Source organism: Heliangelus exortis, chromosome 16 (genome assembly GCF_036169615.1).
Source record: "Heliangelus exortis chromosome 16, bHelExo1.hap1, whole genome shotgun sequence".
NCBI classification, from domain to species: domain Eukaryota; kingdom Metazoa; phylum Chordata; class Aves; order Apodiformes; family Trochilidae; genus Heliangelus; species Heliangelus exortis.
In genome coordinates this window covers 4515115-4538481 of record NC_092437.1, presented here as the reverse complement: position 1 = coordinate 4538481, position 23367 = coordinate 4515115, and the positions used below count along the sequence as shown (strand labels likewise).

Below are 23367 nucleotides of genomic sequence, written 5' to 3'. Positions count from 1 at the left end.
ATTTCCATTTTACTAACAGGACCCTCCAAACACAACCACGATGGGTTGTGCTCACGTGGGCTCCCAGCCAGGCTTTGAGGAACAGAGAGACCCAGCAGGATCTGTGCAGCCCTGCCCCGTGCCACAGACTCACACTTCTGTGCCTCCTCCTGCTCATTCCTTGCCAGTTCCTCCTGGCTGCCCAGGCTCCTCTCCTTCATCTCCCTCAGCATCCTCTCCACCTCTGCCATCTTCTGCCGGAACTCCTCAGTGGAGGTGGTGCTGGCATTTGCTGCCCCAATCCTGGCCATTTGCTGCACCAAGTCTGCAGAGAAATCCAGATCCCCCGTTAGCTTTGAGCACCCCAGAGCCTTCAGAATCCCCCCCGAGATCCTTCCCCTCTTACATCACCCTCAGCAAACTGCAGCTCTCATGCAGTGCTCAGGCACACGAATACCTTGAGACCACTGGGGGCACTGCCCCATATTTCTGTCTCCTTGGACATTACAGTGACACAGGCCCCATCCCAAGCATCTTTTGGTGGCTTGATTTCCTTTCCTCCAGCCAGTCCCTCCCTCTTTTTGCTAAGGGAAGCAAGTAGTACAAATTGTACTGGTTCTACGTGTTTTTAATAAAAAGTTTAACATTTTTTTTAATAATTAAATAATTAAAATAGTTTTTTTTAAATAAAGACTGTGTTTAGCCAGATAGCTGGGGCTCACTGTCATCCTGCTCTACCTGAACAGCCAGGATTCTGCAGGGCTCTCCATTTCATTTGTATCTCCCCTTGTTTCCTCCACAGCTCTAAGTGATGCTGTACTCGGTGCTGTTTGAGAGCAAGGAAAAGCCCAGAAGGCAGAAATTTTTCTTTACCTACCTGCAATGCCTTTCTGAATGCTTTGGACATTTAGCAGGAGCTGCTCCCCCCTCTGGTGAGTCTCTCTTGAGTGCTGCTCAATCCTGTTTGCTTCTCTGTGAGTCATTGTCATCTACAAGAAAAAAAAAACAATTGGCTTAACTGAAGTGTAAGATGATGTTTGGGATCTCCTGCAGGAAAGATGGTCCCAAAAAGGGACCTAAGGCTTGGGAATGTGGAGCTTTTGAAGCCCTTGAACCTCTTGTTCTCCAAGACTGCCCCTTTCTGCACACCTACAATACATTTAGTGATGGGTTTATTTAGCACCTTCAGAGAAGCACAAGCAATAAATAAATAAATGCAGCTCCAACCCAACAAGCTCTGGGTCCTGAGGCAGTCCAAGGATCACAAAGGACAACACTGTCCTGCACTCTTAACACAGAAGAAGCCCTGCAGCCCAGAGCCAGACCCACTTGGGTCCTGACCATGGCCCAAAAAGAGAAGGAGGGTGACCATTTGGCCCTTCAGAACATAGATATAAACACAGAAGCATTTTGTCCATGCAGCTGCCCAGGGACATACATCATCAAACAGAAACTTTTCTCTTTCTCTTAGATTAGAAGCAGGCAGTTTGGAAATCCAACCCAACCAAGTCAAATCTTTCTCAATTTCTAAGTTCCCTGATGACACAACTCTAGTATTTTTAGACAAGATAGAGGGGGGCATCTTGCAAAAGGTGTTGCTGGACTGAGGCCTCCAAGGACTATCACAATAAAAAGGGTCAACTCATTTGCTGACAAGGGCCCAGGCTATCCCTGCCAAGACACGGATACCTCCAGGAGGAACCTGGATGCTTATGTTCCTTCTTGTATGCTTCTTGGATAAATGATGTTTTACTGAATTTATTTTTAATTATTTAAGTAAGCAAAGCAAGTAATTAATCAAGAAGCAATCACCAATATCACAAAATGGTTGAGGGTACTCCCAAGGAGGACTGCAAGTCATCTTTAGTGCTTGAGCACTAAATAAGAGACCCCGAGCCCCAAGCCTAGATCCATCCTGCCTCAGCCAGGCTCCTCCAAAGCCCTTGTTTTAGATAAATGGATGGAATTGTGCTCTGGCAAAGGAAGGAGGAGAAATACCCTACTTTGTGCTGCAGTGCATTCAGGTCCTGTGTGAGGTCCACGTTCTCATCCTCCAGCTCATCAGCCCTTTGTCTGACCTTGTTCACAGCCCTCAGGTATTCACGCAGCTGGTTCTGAAAACAAAACAAAACAAACAAAAAAATGAGCTGCAATCAGATGAATTGGCCAGGACACGTGGGCAGAAGGGGATGGAAAACCTTCCACCTACCATAATGGTCATCATAGTGCTGTTCAGCCCATGGAGACGAGCCCAGGCAATGGAGCTGGCGTTGAGGTTGACCAACTGGCCACGGATGGAGGGGAAGGACCTCTCCATGTCCTGCAGATCCTCCAGCAGCAGCAGCACACAGCTGTCACACACTGCCAGGGGAACAGAATGCTCAGCACAGGGCCCTTCGTGGGGCTTCCCTCACCCTGGGACACAGACACAGGTGCCCAGACACAGATGTGCAGGATACAGACCTTCACACCTCATGCTGTCAGCACCGTTGGCCACGGGGATCTCGTTCTCACGCTGGCAGATGTTGCACTGCTTCCCGGTCAGCCCGTTGGAGCAGGTGCACTGCCCCGTGCGGGGGTCACAGGAGCCCCCTCTGCACTCACACTCTGAGAGCAACAACAGGGAAAACACCCACGGCATCACTTTCTGCTCTTGCCACCCCGGGGAGGAGGGGAAAAGGAGGTTTTATTCCACCCGTGCAATCGCATCCCTGCTTAGCCACTCGCCACCCCCGTGCAAGGTGTGCAGCAACTCGGGCACTGCTCAGCCCTGACCTTTAACATCTCAAACAGCACAAGGGCCACCAGCACCCGTGTCCCGCTCCTCCACGTGTGGGACCCCACTCCTGGGAAGCAGGGAGCAGGACTCACTCACTTGTGCAGCCGCTCTGGCTGAAGCCCCAGTAGCCCGGGGCACACTGGTGGCAGCGGGAGCCGCTGACGCCGGGCAGGCAGTGGCACTGTCCCGTCTGGGGGTGGCAGCTGCTCCCCACTGCCCCGATGTCACAGTCACACCTCTGGCAGCCCGAGCATCCCTCAAAGCCGTAGTATCCCTCCTAAGGAAAAGCAGAGCACCTCTGGTCAGTCTTAGGGCATGTGTGCCTCCCCGCTGAGGCCATGGGGGATCCTCATCTTGCTTTTTTAGGAGGGTTTTAACCACCACAAAACTCCTGCCAATGAGGCAAAGATGTGGAGATGCAGTGAGAGCCTTTTGACACCAACAGCACTGCCCTGCAAACCTGCCCTTGCCCTTCAAACCTGCCCTTACCCTGCAGTGCCCAGTTCCCATGCAGGGAAATGGGGTTTGTTGCAGCTTCCCAAAGGGAAAGGACTGCCCAGGCTGCAGCTGAATGCTGCCTCCAGCACTCCCTGCCAGATCTTTACCAGGCTTTCACCAGGCAGAGTCTGCAAATCCAGACCTGGCTGCCAGCACTGCTCTGCTAACAGGCCAAGGGACAACCTCAGGGCTGACCCTCCTCCCCGTGCCAAGGACAGTCACCCAGGATGCAGGTGGCCCTCACCTGGCAGTGGTCACAGTGCTGGCCTGTCACTCCAGTCTTGCAGAAGCACTGGCCAGTTTGTGGATGACACGACTCTGTCCCACAGGGTGAACAGTTGCACTCTGCCAGGGAAAAAATACATCCAGTTACATGCCAAGGAGACTGCTCAGCCACTCACAAGCCACTTCCCAACAAAGAATCCTATTTCTCCCTTATCTTCCACAGCCAGAGTGAAGACAGAGCCTCCCTTCTCTCGGATCTGCTCCTGCTCCCAACTTACTGCCAGGGCAGACCCCTTTTTGTGAGCTGCTGCTGCTGCTGTTGCCCAGGGGGAGATGGGCAGTGCTGGGAGGGGGCTCTGCAAACCCATGCTCTGGAGGGAATGCCAGCACTGCTGCTGCTGTGGCTGCTCTGGGCAAGATTGCTCCAGCCTGGGTGTGGTTTGGTGACTTTATTTAGGGGTGGATCGGAGGTTAGAGAGTTGTGATGCTGGAGGGCAGCTTTTTGGAGTTGTTTTTGTTTTTTTTTTTTTAATCACCACCTTTGGAAGACACCTGCAACCAAGCGTGTGATTCATCAGGACAATGCACAGCCTGGAGAAGGTGCTAAACACAGCCAGGGTCAGCCTGTCCCCCATTTCCCCCTTCCCCAGGGCTTGCTTCCTGCCCCACTCACGTGTGCAGTTCTTGGCTACCACTGCATCCCCGTAGTAGCCAGGGCTGCAGAGCTCACACCGGGTGCCAGCCGTGTGGTGCATGCACCCCGTGCAGGTGCCTGTCAGGGAGTCACAGCTGCTGAACAGCATGTTGGGATCCGTGTTCCCACTGCAGTCACAGGGCTGGCAGGAGCTCCCGATAACCATGGGATTGCCAAAGTATCCTGGGGCACACCTGGAGAAATAAGGCAAGTCCAAACACAGCTGGGTGTGGATGGGGCATCCCCCCACAGCTCACGCTTGAGTCTTGTGCAATGAAACCAGTGCAGGAATCCAGCAGTTGTTACTGCTGCAACCCCCAGGGATCTCAAAGCACTCTGTGCTTTGCCTCACGACACCCCAGGAAGGTGCCTTTACCCCAGACTGCAAGTCAAGGCAAAGACAGATAAGTGATACACCCATGGTAACACAATATAGCAGCAGGGGAGATGACAACAGGGCACCTGCAGGCTAAAAAATAAATCCTGGCAGAGCAAAGCACACTGTGGGCAGAGCCAATGGGTGAAACATGGGTGTCATCACCCTTACCTCTCACAGTTGGGTCCAGCATAGCCAGGCTTGCAGAGGCACTGCATGTTGAGGCCCTTGTGGACACAACCAATGGCAAAACTGAAAGGACAAGTTGGGAAGAGGAAGGTGCATTTACCACTGATGGGTGCCAGGTGAGCTGACTGCTTGGTGCAGGCTGCTGGGGCCTTGGCTGAAAGGCTCCCAGTGGTTATACAGCAATAGACAATCCCACTCAAGGGTGCTTACTTGTTGGAGGCAACTGAAAGAGGGCACGGACACCCAACACACTGCAGAGGTTCTGCAGCAGAGTGGCTGCCCATGTAGCCATCCTTGCAGCGCTCACAGTGGTCTCCTTCTGTGTTGTGCTGGCAGTTCTGTAAGGAAAATCAGGCTGCAGCCTTGGCACTGATGGCAAGAAATGGTGGGTTGCACAAAGTATTCCCCACCAGGTATTTGGATGCTTCAGTGCTCCCTTTTTTCCAGAACTGTCACCCTAAGCTGACCCTGAGAGGGATCCACCCCCAAAACAGCCCATCCAGCTAACATTCCAATTCAGACACAGTCCTGCTAGCTCAGTTAGGATGTAAAAAGCTTTTTAATCACATGCTACAGACCTTGTAACTCCAAAATACCACACAGCTTCACTGTTACTTACAAGGCATATCCCAGAGCCTGGCAGGCACTGATCTGAGTGCCCATTGCAATGACATGGGATGCATTTTCCCAGAAAGAGCCCCTTGGTATCCCTGTAGTAACCTGGAGCACATTCCTGAGGACAGAGAAAAAGATGGAGATCTGAAAAACAGCCCAGTACACTCAAGCAAAGCAAAGAGACTCCTTTAGTTTCCATGACAGAATTCCCATGGGGTTGTATTGATGGAGAAAAGATTAAAAGCAACAACAAAGATTTTTTCAGTGTGGCTCCCTCCTGTTTCCATCAATAGGAGATAATTGGCCAGACACAAGGACCTATTCCAAAGCTCTGCACACACTGAGCTTTGGTCTGCACCACCTGGATGATTTCTCCATCACATCTCTTCCAACAGGGCAGATGCAGCCAAGTCAGCTGCCCAGGAGCACTGGGTTGTGGTGGGAGAGGAGCCTGGGAGATATTGTTCCTTCCTCCTGCACAACCTGACCTTTTATTTCACCTGATCCCTCAGGGGTCAGCCTGGGAGCTGGTACCCTGGCACCACTGCTCTGCACAAACACCCAAACCCCACAGCTGCCACCAGCACCCCTCGTGGCTGAGCCCCCAGATGTGAGTGTCCGAGTCCCCTCAGCACATCCATTTGCACCCTTTTCACCTGGCAGGAGTCCCCCTGGTAGTTAGCAGGGCAGAAGCACAGCTCCACATTGCTGGCACGGATCCCTGTAGCTGTGTCTGTTGCCATCTCCAGGACCACACGGCGCAGGGACACGGATGAAGAGAGAGGGGAGAAGAGAGCCCGGATCTGCAGCTGCTCCAGGTTTGCCAGCACCATCATCAGCTCCTCCCTAGATACAGGGTTGTGGGTCTCTGTATGCCTGAAGTTGCCCTGGTGGGAGAAGACCTGACTTTACTGGCAGGAAACACAGCCACCTGAACATCCAAGCCCTGCTGCTGCTTCGCACAGGTAAAACAGCCCTGGATCTTTACAGCACCTAAAACACTGAGCTCAAAGTGACTGTCCCTTCTGTCTATGTGCCAGTCTTGTCCTTTCAATAGTCCTTTCTGAGCCCTTGGTACAGACTTGTGTGCAAACTGACCTCCACCAGCTGCAGCTGGCCTTCGTGTGCCTCCCCAGGGGATGGGTAAGTGGCTTCCAGAAACATGATGCTCATCTGATTTCCCTGGGAAAAGCAAGGAAGGTGTCAGTCACCACCTCACCCTGCTCGTGCACTTAGCAGGGGACACCAGGGAAAATTTCTCAGGCTGCACCTTCAGGATCACATCTGGGCGGGACTCCATGGGGATGAAGATGTCCCCTCTCCGGGGGTTGGAGTGCAGCTCATAGCGCAGGTGACCACCATAGGAGGAAACCTAGGAGAGAGACAAGACTGCAAATGGTGCTGCAAATCCACACCACTGAGATGGCTCAGAGCTGCCCATCTTCACCTGGAGCAGAAGCAGCCACTGGGCATGCTGCTGCTGCTGCTGCCACCCGTGTTGGTGGGGTCAGGGATGTGAGTGACTGACTGCTGGTCCATCTGCCACCGTGCTCTTACCCGGTCCCCAAGGTAGGAGCTGGGTGCAACCCAGTAGAGCTCCTGGTAGGCATCTGGGAGGTTCTTGAGGTCAGCATGGAGGAGCTGCTCCCGCAGGCTCAGAGTTGTTGGCACTTCCTGGCGGTCGCTGCTCAACAAGAGCCACCCACTCATGTCAACAAACTGTAGGGGAAGAGCAACCATCCATCTTCTACTGCAGCTACATCTGGGTATTTGGGTGCTGATGCTCCAAAAGATCAAGTCCCAGAGCAGCAGAAAGGATGATCAGAGGCTCACAACCTCACACGTATCCTACTGAAGCCACTGGAAAGCTGAGCACCATCCCTGCCTCCCTCCTGGCACAGTGCCCCCCCTTGCCATGAGTTTCCACCCTATGAGACCCCAGAGACCAGGAAAAGGAGTAGGAGACAGGCACAGGGAGACAAAGATAACTCTCCTCACAGCATGTCTTCCAGGGGATTAATGCAGGAGAGAGATCCAAGGGCACCAAAGAGCCAGGCAGATGGGACCAGAGCTGAACTGCAGGCTCCTCTCACCTCTGCCCGATGCTTCTCAGCGCTGCGGCAGCGATCGGTCGCACCAAAGCAGAAGCACTTGGTGCAGCCCTTGGGGTTGCTGGCATCCAAAGAAAATGTCCCCAGGCGACACTGGTCACACCTCGGGCCCTCCACATTTTCCTGGAAGACAAGCAAAGCTCAACAGCGTCAGTAGTTTCTCACGAGGCATTTGGGGAGGACAGAGATGGTTGTACGAGTGATCAAGGCACACTGATGAGATGCTGAAACATGATCAAGCAGTCCCTGAGCTGGTTTGCTGGCATACCACCCCTCAAACACTAAATTCAACTGCAGAAAGCCTCCAGGAGCCCTGGAAAGGACTTGGAACAGTTTGAGTCAGTCTACTGTCATACAGGAATCAACAGGACTGAGAGCTTTACCTGGGAGGGGTTGTGGCATGGGGTGGAGACAGACTGCCCAGGGACAGAGCAAGCCTCCACAGACAGGAAAGATGGGGGGAGGAAATCTTTCAGGGTGAGAATGGAGCTGGGGAAGAAGGCAGTGTGTGAGGGCCATCAAGGACTGACCTTGCAGTGACACTGTCCCGTGACCGGGTCACACACGCTGGGTTCGGTGCCAGCCCGGTGGCAGTCACAGCGCTGGCAGTTGGGGTAGTGGTAGTAGCCAGGGGCACAGAGGTCACACTGCCTCCCGATGACATTGGGCTTGCACCTGGATGGGAGGTGAGAGCAGCAGCATTAGAAACCTCTGCCCCAGGGAGCAGCTCTCAGGGCTTCACCTATCCTGGCACTGACACCTGCACATCTAGGGAGGTGACAGGGAGGTGACTGTCCCTCTGTACTCAGCTCTGGTGAGGCCACATCTTGGGTACTGTGTTCAGTTCTGGGCACCTCACTGTAAGAGTGACATAAAAATGCCAGAGTGTGTCCAGAGAAGGGCAACAAAGCTCATGAAGGGCCTGGAGCACAAGTCATGTGAGGATGTGTTCCTCTGGGGGGGTTTGGTTTGGAGAAGAGGAGGTGAGAGGAGACCTTATGGCTCTCTGCAACTGCCTCAAGGTTGGAGTGAGGAGGGAAACAGCCTCTTCCCCTGAATGATGTTATAGGACCAGAGAAGATGTGTGGAAGTTGTGCCTGGGGAGGTTTAGGCTGGATGTTAGGACACATTTCTTCACTGAGAAGGTTGTCAGGCATTGGAATGGCCCAGGACAGTCATGGAGTCACCATCCCTGGAGGCATTTAGAAGGCATTTGGACCTGGTCCTTAAGGACACGGTTTAGTAGTTGATTATAGCATTGGTCAAAGATTGGACTGAATGATCTTGGGAGGTCTTTTCCAACCTAAACATCCTGTGATCTCCTCCCTCCAGCCTGCCAACATGTCCCACCACTCCAGCAGGGATGCTGCCAGAGCTGGCTGGTGGCAGAAGGCTCTCTCTTACCTGCACTGCCCGCTGTCCAGGTCACAGCCCGGTTCTGTCAGCTCCTGCACCCCGGGCCGGGAGCAATTGCAGTCCTCACATCCGATGAGGGGGTGGCAGCCAAAGGTTTGGGGCTCACAGACAACACACTCTGGCTTCAGGGTGTGCGGGGGGCAGATGCACTGCCCCGTCACCTCGTCACAGAGACGTGTCCCACAGTCACAGGCTGGGAAGGACAGAAAAGGAGAGAAGAAGGCAATGGGTGAAGAGCTCAACTTCCAGGACAGAGCTGGAAAATGCAGCTGTTTTCCAGATCAGCCTGTGAGAGGCAAAGCAGCAAAATGCTGGGAAAGGGAGAGGGGGAGATGGGAGAACTCACGCCTGCAGTTGGGGAAGCCCCAGTAGCCGGTGGCACAGCGGGAGCAGTCCCGCCCGATGACATTGGGCTTGCAGGGACACTGCCCCCCAAAGGGCTCACACTGGCTGCCCCGGGCCCCTGCCTCGTGGCACTGGCAGGGCTGTGCCCCGTTGTTGTAGAAGAGGGAGAGTGAGATGGCAGAGTCCCGGCAGAACCTTGAAGACACGCTGGGGCTGCAGAGGAAGGAAGGCAGGCAGGAGGAAATCACTTCACTGCACACCCCGACAGCCTCCCTGCCACCCCAAAACCCAACAGGATCTCCTACAGCAATGGGCAGTGAGTTAGTGGGAGGATGAGCCTATGACACCCCCCACATAGCCACAGGTTTGGTCATTAGGGAAGGAAAGCCTTAACCAGACTCTTTCCCTGCCTCACAAGTAGGGTACAGGTTTTATTCCCTGAGGAGTGTGCAGCCTGCAGTCAGTAGAGAAGCCACCCAAAGCCAAAGGTCTCACTTGATGTAGAAGCTGTTGATGCCACAGCTGCTGATGAAGTCATAGGATTTGTCCAGGGGTTCCTCCTGCAGGTACTGAGAGCTGTAGCTGTCCTCAGGCACCACAAGGATGTAATCCTGCAAAGCAAAGACAAGATGGGGGAGCCGGGCTCCTGAGCTGAGCCAGCCAGCCACAGTCCAAAATGGGACCACTCAAAATCCACCTTTAACTTCCCATCAGCTCATCCCTTGCTGGGATAGGATATAACACACAAAGTGTCTGCATACTGGAAAGACCAGGGATCACCTCTCCCTTGAGGTCTGTCCATCAGGGTCCATCTAATCTAATCTAATGCTTCACATGAGGAGTGGACCAAATTCACTGGAGAAAAAAAAAAAAAAGGCAGAATGCCCCAAAAGAACAGCAGGGGCTTTACAGGGATGGGTGGTCACCATAATCTCAGACCCCTAAATTTGGTTTACAGTTGTCTTTCAGCCATTTATCCAAATTTTAGTCAATGTTCTAGTCCTGTTGCCTGAGCATATCAAGGGCTACCTGCTCCCATGAGACTTGCTGGACAAAAAATGCTGTGTGGGTGCAAAATATTACTTAATTAGGAATAAGGCTTATTCTGGGTTACCACAAACTATGTATACAAAGCAACATCTTCCATATCTACCTTGCTTTGGTATTAAAACCACACAGTGAAGGAAAACTACCATACACAAACCCTGCCTCTGTGAACCCTGCCCTCAGTTCTACACCACTAAGGTTGTGGATTGCAATGTCCTAGTAGTTTGGAAACTAACTTATGGTAGGAAACATTCCTCTGGTCACACAGTGCCACAAATCCCCAAGGAAAGGCCAGCCTTGCTGGAGCCTGGTCCAGCATGTCCCAGGAGCATCCCAGAGAGAAGCTTACCAGCCACAGCTGCTTGCCCTGGGGCACTCGAACAACCACAGTCAGGTCATTATCAGTAACATCCAGGACAATCTGGTCCTCAGAAACCACCAGGCTCCTGCACCCATAGCCATGTGGGCAGAAAGCAGCATTGGTCTGACCTGAAAAGACAACAAACCAAATGGTCCCACATTTCCTTTACAATCCCCATCACACCCTCCTGGCTTTTTGAGGCAGTTTCGCCCCCTGTTTGCACTCCCCAGCAAACCCACAGTTCTCCTCTGGCACCAAAAACTTTCCAAGGCTTTTGCCCATGAGCAGCTTCCCACTCTTCCCCACTCTTCTCACCTTGCCAGATGCGCCCACCATTGATGAACACTTCCACAGGGAAGGTGGGGTGGTTGGGTTGGTAGTAGTGAAGGATGAAAGCATAACGACCCAGGCTCTGGATCCGGGTGTTAAACACAACAGCAGCCTGGCCAGAGACAGGAGAACAGAGAGACAAACCCCCACTTCTGATGCCCGCACTTACAGGCTGGGGTATTTTTTACTATTGCATAAATCTGTGCTCTTACTGCCCAACTGTCAAGTCTTGAGATTTTTGGTGAGCCAATCCCTCCCATCTCCACACTCCCCCTCCATCCCTGCCACCTGCAAAGCTTTTCCTGGGAGCCCAGAGAGCCAAGCAGCAAGGGTGGGATGGAGCTAAGACAGGTGAGCCCATGAATATTACAGGTTCAGGCACAAGTTTCAAGTCCAAACTATATTTTGAAAGTGCTAGTTGCTAAATTGGCACTCAAGACACTCAACGGAGAAGGAAAACTCCCTGCCCCAGGTGTCCAGTGTCACAGCACCACCAAACCAGTCCAACCCAGCCCCAAACCACTACCTGCTGCAGGTGCAGGAGGATCAGCTCTGCTGCAGGGTCCACTGCTGTGGGAGGTCGAGGTGCAGGCTCCATGGGGACCCCAGACAGAGCCACATGAACAGCCTGAGCCAGGGGGACATCAGGGGCAATGGGCAGAGCCTGGCCCCCCTCCAAAATGATGGACTGAGAAAGCTTCAGGAACCTCGAGGGAACACAGGAACTGCTGCAAAACAAGGAGAAAATGGGACGTAAGGACCTCTGACAAGAAAAGAGAGAGGCTATGGGGTCCTGGCAGCAGAAGCAGGTCCTGTAATGACACCTGGCAGATTATGAAGCATCTCTGTCATGGGAGAGCTTCCCACCAGGACCCCTGGGGCTCTGGGACATGGGCTCAGCAGGAAGGAACAGGAATCTTGAGTGGGTTAATTTCTGTGCAAATACTGATCCAAAGCAGCACCAAGAACCCAGACACAGTCAGTGCCTCTTGCTGTACGTGAGCAAGCACAGGAAACCATAACCAGATGACACTTGAGTGACTGCCACAGGAGTGTGGTCTTCAGGTAAAGGATTCCCCATCCTCAGTCCATTGCTGCTGCTGCAAAGTGCTTTGCCTCAAGAACTGAAAAAGCTCCAAACCTGAGGGGAGTGGGGAAGGCAACTGCTTTTCAAAACAGCCATATTCATGCTAAAATTTACCTTGGAGGACCCAAGGCTCTTACCTGTTGGATGAGAATGTGCCATGGACACTGATGCAATGCACCTTTGGCTCGATGAACTCCATGGTGAACTGTGCAGCAGGTATCAGGTACACTTTGTGCTGCCACGAGTGACAGAGAGAGACACCTGGTTACATGACAGCCTCTGTACTGGGGTCTCACAGCAGGTCTTGTGCCCACCAGCAAGCAGGCTGAGCACATTAAGCACCTCCTCATCAGACATCTCAATTAATGCATGGTGGGTGGGTCACACCTCTGTTTACTGCCCCTTCTTCCTTGGCACAAGCTCCTAAGGCATTTAGGAGCTCCAGATATTTATGGGATATTCTTCTATCCTTGGCTAAACAACCCTGAATGCCTTCAAAGTAAAGGAGGAGAGGCTGCAGAGCTACCTCTGCGAAGAGGAGCAGCTTCTCCCCATCTTCTCCCAAGTCTCAGCCCGTGACCTATTTCAAAACATCTCTGACCACATCCTTCCCCTTGGATTGCTCCTGACACAGACTAAGATCTGGTATTCAGTGCAAACAGGACTAGAAAACCTTTCAGTACAGGCTCCCTGCCACTCCTGCCTCTCCTCCATGCAACCTGCCAACAGAGCTGCCCTCACCCAGAGCCTTACCAGGAAGAAATCAGCCAGATCAGAGGTGAACTGAATGGTGGCCTCTGAAGTAACTTCAAAAGTTGCCATACGGCTCTGGGAATCTATAGCAATCCCTCGACAAAGGAAACTGTAAGAGAAACACAAATTTTGAAGCCAGCCTTGAGGAGGGTCGTGACCCATTTCTTGTCTTGCCAGCTATCTGTCCTGAAAGTATTTACACAAAGCCCCTGTAAATCTTTTGATGCCTTTCCTGGCAAATCATAAGAGTGAAGTTTCCCAAGGACACCCCAGACATTTATCTCCTATCACAAAGGTTGCAGGCTGAAGTCAGACACTTTTACAGAAAGGGATGGGGTCTGACCTGCACCAACAGCTCCAACAAAACTGCCCAGAGCCCATTCCCCAAACTGGGGCCCAGTTGTAAACAGGAGCCACAGATTGTCTCCTGGCAGAGGCATTAGAGGACTAGGCTGGCACAGGCAGTGTGCCAGGGATGCCATCTATTTCCCAAGGCTGGGCAATCACTAAAATCTCTGTCCAGCCATACACATCTGAGCTGAACAACACCGAGGCACTGCTCTGTTCAGGTGATAAAGCAGAAAAGCTCAGCTCAGGGGACCTGTCCTTGCCATCCTGCAGGAGGATTGAACCCTTCCTCCATCCCAGAGCTGACCATACCTGTAGACACAGGGGTAGAAGATGAATGTGCCCTGCTGCATGGCTAAGTGTGGCGAGCTCACAGCAATGCCCACTGTCTGCAAAGCATTCCTGTTGGCATATTCCACCACCAGCACGTACTTCCCGGGATGGAGAACAGGCAGGGAGAGCTGGACTTCCACCTGGGGGACAGAGAGATGACTGAGCTCCTGTTCCACTCCCCATAGTGAGCTTGTGCAGGATGCCAGTGCTACAAACCAGCCTCAGGGACAACAAACCAACTCTTTCCATACACCACATGTGTCCTTCCAAGCCCTTTTTGGGTGCCTTGAATATCAGGACATGCAACACACAGCTGCAAGATGGAGGGGGCAACAACAAATGGAGGGGGGGGGGAGAAACCCTTCTGGTAACTTTTCCCAGGTGTGTGTAAAGCCCCAGATGGTGGGAGCAGGGGGATGAAAAAGAAGTGTCACTCACATCACTGCCACTGCAGGTGGCCATCTGGGGATGGGAGGGGGTGAGCTGCTCCACAGGACAGACTCTGGGCAGGCGATTGTCCAACCTGCACACTGCATCCAGCCCTGAGGCAGCAGGGAAGCCATCCACTGACAGGTACTTATAGAAGAGGCAGCTAGAGGCATAAAGAAAAAAAACATTGCAAGATATGGCTGTTAGGTCATGATTATCAAGAGTTAAGAGCACTCAGGCAGCCTCCTCCCAGCCTCCCAGGTCCAACATGGAGGCTCTGCTTCCCAAAGGAACATCTCTGGTTAGTGTGATGGAGTAGCAGAGGGCCAGTGACAGCAGTGACAACAAAAAGGTTCTCCCTTTGCAATGTGTTTTATCCTCTTATAGTGGAGGGAACAGCTGGTGAACAACCAGCCTGGCTGCCAAGAGGGACAGAGAGGTCCTGGGCAGAGCAAGCAGATGCACTGAGATGTTCTAAGCACTCCCAGGCTCTGCTCCATCATTTTAAATCGTCCAGCAAGACCTAACTCATTGCAGTCATTTTCCAAGGCTGTTGACTGACAGACAACCTGGCACTGGGAACACAGCCTAGCAGAGAAGGCAATGGTCTTACTGGGTGAGTTGGCTCTCCAGGCAGGGTCCATGGAACACACAGTTTGCCTCTGCCATGGATGAGGAGAACTATGCATTGGCTTTCTGGGACAGTGCAGGTTCAGTGGGCTTTATCAACCATAGCAAAGTATTCCACTAAGCAGTTTCAGGGCAACCAGATCCTCACAAAGTGTGGACTATAAATGTTTCTTAAAACCTGTCCCCAGAGGAGCTGAGTAGGTCCCCCACAGCACAAAAATGTGGAGATTCTTACTTCTGGGTGGCTTGTTCTGGAGCTGGCTGGTAGGTACATGGCTCTGTGACCTTTAGCTGAAGTATTGGAGCTTCATAGTATGAGCTGGGTAACAAAACCAGATAGTCCTAGGAGGAGAGATGGGAGATTTGGTTATGTTTGGGACACTTGGCCCCTGGGGAGCTACTGAAGCCCCCCAGTGGTGGATGGAGCATGGGAGGATGGTCCTTACCAGCAGAACACCCTCTGCTTCAACAACCAGAGACCAGGTGTTGGGGTTGAGTACGAAGGGCTCCCCAAAGCTGTTCTGGGGGACGGTGACAAAGGCTGGCTCTGTGCTGGGAGCAAAGACAACCTGCTTGGTCTGCTCTGTACCTGGAATGGGAGGGATGAGAGGCTGTGAAGGGAGTGGGATGGAAAATCTGGGGCTGCAAAGAGGAGGCTATGCCCAGGGAAGCAGCTCTGTAGTGCAGCAGGGAGTCCCAGGGTTCTGCCCTCTCCAAAGTGCGGTAGCAGATGCACCACAAACCCAACACTGTCCTGTAACAGGCACATCCACTCTGAATCTGCTCAGTAGCTTAAAGGGAGAAAAAAAATAATAAATCACTTAAATCCCTAATGCTAATCCACAGCTGTCACAGTGTGCTCTGCATCCCTGGACAGCAAAGCACTGAGTGCTGCACGCCAAGGAGCATTTTGCCAGCTAGAGAAGGAAGAAACTCATCTGTGAAGAATTTATTCTGAGACAGACAAAAAGAACTGCTTAGTTAAGTCCTTCCTTAGGGATATTCTGACTCCAGCTCCAGAAGCAAGATATCTGTGCTTTGGCAAACTCTCTGACCCCCAAGCTGCACTCCTCTTTTTGTTTCCAGCCACAGACTCTGCGCTCTGAGACTTAAGATATTTTAACCTACAAGAACAGAATGATTTTAAGGCCTGATCATGCTGCTGCTGAACAGCTCCTTGGCTCAGTGAAGAGTCCCATAACCTCTGAATTCATTAACCTTGGCTGCAGCAATGCCACAGCACCTAGAAGCAGACTGTCCCCCGGCATTCTGAAGAGCAGAGGTGAGAGGGATTCACCGAGCGGGGCTGCATGGCGAGCAGAGGAGATGAAGAAGGAAGTGGGGAACGTGGCAGGCTGACTGTCCTGTGCAGTTCAGGGACATCAAGGCACAATGCAGAAGGGCCAGAAGCTGAAGCAAGGGCTTGTGCTACTGCTGGGATGGGTCAGCCCCTTCCCAGGTGTGTGAGCTCTGCAACATGCCTGGCGAGGCTGAGCCCTCGCTTTCTCAGCTGGGAAGCAGAGGGGAGGATGCAAGGAATGAAGAGATTTCCCTGAATAGGCAGTGGGGGAGATTTCTTGACAAGCTGAGGTTTCTCATCCTTTTGAGGTGATACACAATGCAAACTGAGATGGCTTCTGGAGGTGGGGTGGGAGAAACCCATCTGAGGATGATACATTCGGAAAGGGCTTCCCTTTTTGCAAGCCACATCTTCCAACTTATCTTCTTTCCAGGCTGCTTGTCCTTTACCATGTGAAGCCCATTCCATGGGGGCAGAAGGTGGCTCAGCATTTCTGGAGATGACTTGGCTTATCAAGGAAGCTGCCCTCCTGGATCCCACTGCAGGCAGCTTGCCTCCAGCTCTAGAAAAACTTCTGAGCAAGGAGGTAAGGACATTGTAAGGCAACTGAGCTCTGCTGCCCAACAGGACAGATGAAATGCTTCCTGACCTTTGGTGGGATCCTAAAGCATGAGGGTGGCTGCATAATGACTGGCCATAAAAATAATAACCAGCTCTTTTTCCCCTCAAAAAAGAAATAGGAAAATAGTATCTTGGCATTTCAAACCTTGCTTATCAGATCAAAGAGAGAACACCATCCTAAGACAATTCAGGAGAGAGGACAGAACTTCAGGAACTAATAAATTAGGTAGCTGGTGTCAATAAAATACTGATAAATCAGGTAGCCTTGTGTTGTGTACATATGGTCTTGAAGAGCTTCAGTGGGATGATGTGGCTGTATGATCAGAAGAGGTAAAATCCATCAGCCAACTGTAGGGCACTTGCACGGCCTCAGATCTGTCCCCACGTGGCCTTGCTCATATTCATTCCAGGAATATTTGCTGTCCAAGTCTCTAGGCTTGTTAAACCATCTTTTGGTGGCTCTTCTTCAGCAGCTCCTGGCTTGATGAGAAGCCATAGCACCAGAGTGCAATGCCCATGTCATGTGTAATTCCATCCCGCTTCCTAACCCTGCACCAGGTGTGAAGCCAGCAGCCTGGCTTGGGAGCAGCACAAGGCAAAGGCAGGATTGTCTCATGAAGGTACCTGTTAAATAAAACCATGTCCAGCTGACAAAGTTTGGATCCAGTTCTTAGTACTTGGCTCATTCTGGTTTTGTGGAAACTCAGCTCAGTTCTGTTTGGGACATTGGGATGATCCTGTCCCATGCTGGGAAGGTACAACAGCCTTATCTGACACCAGCCTGGCTGATAAGAGTCCTCAGTGAATGGCCCCAGGGCTGGAGGCCACCTTGCTGCTGCTCTGTTAAACAAAGGGGGCTGCAAACTCAAATCAGCCTTTCAATTGGAAGGGCAGGACTAATGGGTAAAGCCAAATGGAAGTGTCTTCTGGAAAGGATGATGCAGAAGGTTGCCTGGGATGGGGAGGAGGTGGCGATGGTGCAGGGGAGCAGAGCAGTCTGGGATCCTTACCTCTCCTTCGTGGCTGATAAGCTGTAATTTTGCCATACAGAGTGGCCCCTCCTGAATTAATATACCTCAGGATGACATGGAACAGATAGAGCTCTGCTTCCTTCACGTCTACAGTGACTCTGATTTTATTCTGCAAAAAGCAAAAGAGCACACGGGGCACACGTCACTTAGGGGGGGGGCAGCTCCTGGCTGCTCACCCACTCTGCGGGAGAGCCATCCCCACCTGCCTGCCTGCCTGCCTGCCTGCCTCTCTTCCCCCTCCCTTCCCATCCCATGGCACAGCTCTGGCTGGCCACCTGGGATGAGCACACCTGGGATGGGCACACCTGGGACGGGCACACCTGGGACGGGCACACCTGGGACGGGCACACCTGGGGCAGGAGAAGGGGCAGAGGAGCAACGTTGCAGCGTGGGATGCTCTGAGTTAGTCTAGAAGTGAAAAATGCACTTACAGTTGCCACAAACATTAAACTTTCCTTCCTCAAGGACCGAGACCCTCCCTTCCACACTGGCAGGCCCCCGGCTGACGTAGCGGAAGACGAGGCGGAAGAGGTCTGGGGAGGTCACATTGAGAGTCACCACTACCTTGGGCTGGTGGGAGAGAGAAAGGGGAGAGAAGCAGAGCACACCTTCAATTACCTCCACCGCCGACACCTACAAGCCCAAGCACAGCCTCGGCTCACTGCTCCCAAAGCCACATGCCACAGAGCAAGGAGGAGACAAGCACAGCATCCCCACTGCACGGTCACTTGGCCACACTGTCCCTTCGGGGGCCACCTAGCCAAGGAGAGACCTAACCTGCCCGTGGCAAGTAGGGGAAAAGCTCTGAAAGGTGCTCTGGCACAGCAAGGTGGTTCAGCCGTGCCAAAGGAGAGGTTGGAAGTTGTTGGGTTTGTTATCAGCGTGTGGCTTTTGGGCTTAAAGTGTGCTGTGACCAACCAGCAGGTACCAAACCAGGAAGGGTCTGACCTTGTGCCTACTGCAAAATGGAGCTGGTGACTCCTTTTGAGGGACCTGCAACACTAAGGTCTACTGGTGCTATGGGAATGTGCCACTGATGGGTGCATCAGCACCCTGCTTGCCTGGACCAGGTTGAGGAAGACTCCAGTTGAGCAGATGTTTAAGTAGTATTAATTTCAAAGAGATCTAAGCACCTACTTAAATACCTTCCTGGCCACAGGGCAAAGCTTAGGTCTGCCCAGGGAGACTCCCAGTGAGGGCTCTGTGCTCCTCAAAGCTCCACTTACACAAATTTTCCCACTACAGAGCAAACTGGAAGGATCCTGCAGAGCAGAGACTGCAGGTGAGACCTGCCAGCAGAAAGCCACATCCTAGCCCTTCTGCCAGAGCATCTTCCTTCCTCAAATGCCAACACTGGATGCAAAACAAAAGCCAAGAGCTTGAGCATGAGCTCCATCCTTAAGCTTTAAGGCTGGGAGTTTACAGGAGTGCTTAGCTCTTAATTACAAATTCAGTGGGAAATGGGTAACACATTTGACCCCTCTGTTATTTTACCTAAGCATGGAAAAGTGAGGAGAACTGGAAATACACACACCAGAATAAGGAACACCTGACACAGGACAAGACTGCCAGAGAACTGCTGCCCTGCACCCCATCACCAAACACACAGGCACAGGCAACACTTCCAAAGGGGTCATGCAGAAGAATCCACCAAGGAAAAAAAAATTGTCAACAGATGAAATAGCTCCACTTCTAGGGCTTAGGCAACTCCAGGTTAGTGTAAATCCATCGTTACAACAAACTATCTAATGGCAAGAGCAGAGGCAGAACTGGAACAAGAGGTCCAAGCTGAACATGGCAGCTAAGGAGACGATTTATTTTTGGAAAAGGGAGGGAAGGTTATGCAGAGAGTTGCAGGAGACAGCAGAGTCAGATGAAAGAGCCTCAAGGAAACCCAGAGACAGTGTTTATAGACATCCCTGTAAGGAATCACCAAGCTACCACCTTTATCTAACCGGATTAGGATGTCAGGGGATTCCCAGTTTAGGATCTTTCCCCTCATCAGTCTATGCCATCCCCAGCTCTACAGGAAATATCTGTGCAAACAGGCTATATATACACTGTGCTGTTTATGTTGTCCACCAGGTGACTTTGGGGGTGAAATCTGTGCCAAGAGCATGTCAATCTTCCACTGGCCACATCCTCCCCAGGGGGAGCTCGGCTGGGATGGAGACCCCAGGTGTACCTGGATGGAGGACATCTGAGCGTATCCTCGCCAGCTGAAGCCCTCAAACTCCAAGGGGTTGTAGCCGAACCTCACAGCCCTCCCGCCAGGCGTGGTGCCTTCCTCCAGCTCGAATTTCAAGTGGTGAAGGTCAGGGAAATAATGGTCCCGAGCAGGTCTGGAGAAAAGAGGGAGCACCATTACCTGCCTGGCTACCCGGAGGGAGAGGCGAGAAAACGCCTCCACCGGGCACACGAGAGCCCAGACCAGGAGGTCCCCATCCTCCTGGTGGCCGAGGACACCAGTCCCAAGGGAGCAAACAGAAGGACCCCAAGGTGCAGGTCCCACCCAGCATCTTACTGGGTGCAGGTGGGGCCGCGTGTGCTCTGCCGGCAGCGACAGCCTCCGCTCCGCTCCTCGCACGACGGTCCCAGGGCTCCTCCGACGTCGCACCGGCAGCCTGCGGGCAGGAACCACTTGTTTACATTCCCCCCAGGCTCAGGAGCCTCCTGGTCACTAATCAAAGGCACGCCCCAGGCTTGTGAGGAAGGCTGGGGAAGGTTATTTTTGTCCCCATTGTATCCGTTTTCATATTGGCCCCGGCCCCGTTTGGATCAGCTCCTCTTCCACCTCAGCGCTGAGCTATTTCCAGACGGTGACGGCTGCGGGAGGAACAAGGGCTGCAAACCCTCATGGCTGGGTGCCCCAGCCCTGCTGCCAGCAGCAGCCTTGATCCATCTTCCCAGCCCTGCCCGGACCTCGGGGGCTGGCTGGGAGTGGCCGGATCTCATCTTTTCCTGCTTCCCATAGGCACGATGGAGAGCAGCCAACCCCACGTCTCTGTGCCCGCTTGCTCCCAACAAGAGGAAGGCAAAGAGCTGCAAGGATGTGGCCACTGGTTAAAACACAACAGTTTTGGGGATGAAGAGGGCTCCTTTCCTGCCCTTTGATTCCCTAGCCTGATGGAATTGTGCCCAATGCTGGCAAAAGCATGAACTTGGGTCTCCAGACCCACAGCAAGACCCAGTCCACACTCTGGGCTACGGCAGAATCAAAAGTAAGAGGTGGGATATCTCCTGCCCCTTGCTCCAGGGTCAGCTTTTGGGGCCCAACTCCTTCCCCCAACACATCATGATGGGTTCTCACCTTGGCAGCCAAAGTAATTTGCATTCTCCATGTTGAAGTAGCCATCTTTGCATGTTGAGCAGAGCTGGCCACAGATGTTGGGTTTGCAGAAACACTGCCCGTCGCCCTAGGAGAGGAGCAGGCATGGAAGCTCATTTGCTTTTGTGGCTCATCACAGCTAAACTGTTTCTCAGTTATTTGGGTCCTGATCTGAGACACTGGAGAAGCATTTTGAGTTTCATGCTCCACACTGCTTCCTGAGCGTGGGTGGGCAAGATAAGTTAAATAAATTAACAACGCAGGCAAACAAAAATCCAGGAATCCTGGGCCAGACCCAGAAATGTTTAGGTGCCTAATTTATGACAGGTCTTAATCCTATGTTCTCATGCAAACCCAGGCTGTGGCGCAACCTTTTGAGAGCTCAGCCTCAGGACAGGGCTCTCCAGCAGCTGCTGTGGGAGATAGAACTGAAACACTCCCTGAGAATATGCTCAGAAGTTCCTGGAGGCAAAGAGGAGCAAACCCACCTGTCGGCATTCTGCAATTCCACTGGTGGTGCCCTTGGTCTCACACTTGCAGCCTGGAGAGAGGAAGATGAACAGGAGAACCAAAATCAGCCCCTGAGAAAGCACCTGATGAACAGGACCCAGCACACCAGAGGACACCAGCTGGGATGAAGTGGTCAAGTAAAGGGTAGCACTGCACAGGGGCTCTCTTAATTTTGGACAGTTGCTCTGTTAAGGACACAACTACCAAAAATGTGCCTTTTCTGCACATTTGGCCACGAAAAATTAAGTGCGTGAAGTCTGCAGGGAGGGCTAAGAATGCCACAACTCATTGCATGAGCTCTGTGTTTCATCCCAAACAAAAAGGTCCAAGCTCCAGCCTTTCCTCTCTCCAAGTGAGGGTTACTCAGACTTCCCCAGCTTTACCATAAAACTCCAGGGTGAAGAAGGAAGGAAGGAAGGAAGGAAGGAGGAAAGGGTATTGCTTCCATCGAGCAATGATGGTCCTCACTGGCTTGAGTTTGGGTTTTGCACCATTAGAGCATGGAGGGGACTTGGGGCTGTAGAAATGCCATTCCCTTACTTGTGCAGCCATAGGGGTTCTCTGGAGTCAGGTTCCAGTATAAGGGTTTGCATCTGTCACAAGCTGGACCTTCAACGTATGCCCGACACGAGCAGGAGCCCTGGGGAAAGCAAGGGGAGGGAAAAAGGAGGTGAGAAGTGGCTTAAAGTGAGTACAAAAGGGATGACAGAAGAATGACCTGAAGGGGTTGGTGGCTTCATTTAACACTTACTGGGGACAGTGAGGGATCTGCAGTCTCCAAGCCTGCTGGGTTACAGGAACCCTCTAGAACAGAGGCACAAAAAAGGATTTATGATGAAGGAGCTCACACTCCAGTTGTTCCTAAGAGGGGTCATTTCACCCCTTCATCCCTTGGGGGATTAAGCACCATCCAACCCAAACTATTCCATGTTTCTGTGATTTACCAGCACCACACCAGCTATTTTCCAAGACTCCTGGGAGGAGGAGGAGGAGGGAGTTACCTTCACAGTGTGGGAACCCATAGGCTCCCTGCAGGCAGCTGTCACAGCGCTGTCCCGTCACTTTGGGCCGGCAGCTGCACTGCCCCGTGTCCTGGTCACAGGTGCTGTGCAGGGAGCCCTCCCGGGAGCACTGGCAAGCTGGAAAAGAGGGAACAGCAACTGCTGGAGCTGTAGGACACACAGGCTCCTGCATTCAAGGCTTCCCACCAGCCAGCTCTTCAGTTTGCCTGACATTCACCACCATCAAAGAACCACAACTGGTTTTATATATATACATATATATATATATATATGTGTGTGTGTATATATATATATATATGTGTATATATATATACACACACACATATATATAAAAAGCCCATAAAGATGGGTTATAAATAACACGCATGCTTATTCTTTTGCTTTTACATCATCCTGTAAGAAAACCAACAGAAGCTGTTCTGCTTACTGCCCCTGATCGCATTTTTCCGTATTTTGGGAAAAAGGAAAAAGGTTTGGTTAAGCAAAAGGGGAATGTGTGGTCTCATCCCCAGAGCCTCCAAAAGCCCATTTGCACCCAGCCAACCAAGAGCAGAGTTTGGCCACCAAACCCAAGGCACTGCTGGTAGCTGAGGGTTGGGCAATGGCTCTGGGGGTTCCTGCACGAGCTCCCTCCTGGAGGGGCAGGAGATCCTGCTGCTCTATGGCAGGAAAGGTCAGCAAGCTGCCCACAACCTCCCTTGCCCAGCCTTGCCTAAAACCCCTGCCAAAACGTGTGTTTTAGGCTGATGTCCCCAGACTGGCTAACAGGAAAATAAAATAACAGGTAAAATAATAATAATAATGATAATGATAATGATAATGATAATAATAATAATAATAATAATAATAATAATAATAATAATAATAATAATAATAATAATAATAATAATAATAAATAATAATAAATAACAACAACAACAACAACAAATTTTAAAAATAAAATTAAAAAAGGTTCTCCTCTTATTTCCTTGCTCTGAGTCCTCTAGAGCTTTGCAATTTGGACACTGCTC

At 51.9% G+C, this 23367-nt stretch overlaps 1 protein-coding gene across 2 annotated transcripts in view; it reads right to left on the bottom strand.

The window, feature by feature from the left end:
* The window catches only part of LAMA5 (laminin subunit alpha 5), a 90532-nt gene that overhangs the window by 12203 nt on the left and 54962 nt on the right, over nucleotides 1-23367 (bottom strand). The window contains exons 16-52 of one of the 2 annotated variants that reach the window (XM_071759742.1): nucleotides 22337-22474; nucleotides 22087-22139; nucleotides 21876-21975; nucleotides 21314-21366; nucleotides 20808-20913; nucleotides 20022-20121; nucleotides 19683-19839; nucleotides 17477-17606; nucleotides 14992-15134; nucleotides 14781-14887; nucleotides 13925-14078; nucleotides 13466-13626; nucleotides 12806-12914; nucleotides 12190-12287; nucleotides 11492-11693; nucleotides 10951-11077; nucleotides 10624-10763; nucleotides 9723-9838; nucleotides 9229-9440; nucleotides 8871-9075; nucleotides 7997-8141; nucleotides 7449-7589; nucleotides 6913-7074; nucleotides 6626-6727; nucleotides 6454-6537; nucleotides 6012-6242; nucleotides 5360-5473; nucleotides 4951-5078; nucleotides 4723-4803; nucleotides 4155-4369; nucleotides 3501-3601; nucleotides 2855-3035; nucleotides 2443-2586; nucleotides 2189-2340; nucleotides 1983-2093; nucleotides 857-968; nucleotides 134-304 (exon numbers count right to left, since the gene is read on the bottom strand). In XM_071759742.1, the coding sequence (XP_071615843.1) occupies nucleotides 134-304; nucleotides 857-968; nucleotides 1983-2093; nucleotides 2189-2340; nucleotides 2443-2586; nucleotides 2855-3035; nucleotides 3501-3601; nucleotides 4155-4369; nucleotides 4723-4803; nucleotides 4951-5078; nucleotides 5360-5473; nucleotides 6012-6242; nucleotides 6454-6537; nucleotides 6626-6727; nucleotides 6913-7074; nucleotides 7449-7589; nucleotides 7997-8141; nucleotides 8871-9075; nucleotides 9229-9440; nucleotides 9723-9838; nucleotides 10624-10763; nucleotides 10951-11077; nucleotides 11492-11693; nucleotides 12190-12287; nucleotides 12806-12914; nucleotides 13466-13626; nucleotides 13925-14078; nucleotides 14781-14887; nucleotides 14992-15134; nucleotides 17477-17606; nucleotides 19683-19839; nucleotides 20022-20121; nucleotides 20808-20913; nucleotides 21314-21366; nucleotides 21876-21975; nucleotides 22087-22139; nucleotides 22337-22474 (4986 nt within the window). Of the gene's footprint in view, nucleotides 1-133; nucleotides 305-856; nucleotides 969-1982; nucleotides 2094-2188; nucleotides 2341-2442; nucleotides 2587-2854; nucleotides 3036-3500; nucleotides 3602-4154; nucleotides 4370-4722; nucleotides 4804-4950; nucleotides 5079-5359; nucleotides 5474-6011; nucleotides 6243-6453; nucleotides 6538-6625; nucleotides 6728-6912; nucleotides 7075-7448; nucleotides 7590-7996; nucleotides 8142-8870; nucleotides 9076-9228; nucleotides 9441-9722; nucleotides 9839-10623; nucleotides 10764-10950; nucleotides 11078-11491; nucleotides 11694-12189; nucleotides 12288-12805; nucleotides 12915-13465; nucleotides 13627-13924; nucleotides 14079-14780; nucleotides 14888-14991; nucleotides 15135-17476; nucleotides 17607-17928; nucleotides 18068-19682; nucleotides 19840-20021; nucleotides 20122-20807; nucleotides 20914-21313; nucleotides 21367-21875; nucleotides 21976-22086; nucleotides 22140-22336; nucleotides 22475-23367 lie in introns of both variants that reach the window. The other variant, XM_071759743.1, reaches the window with a different exon arrangement.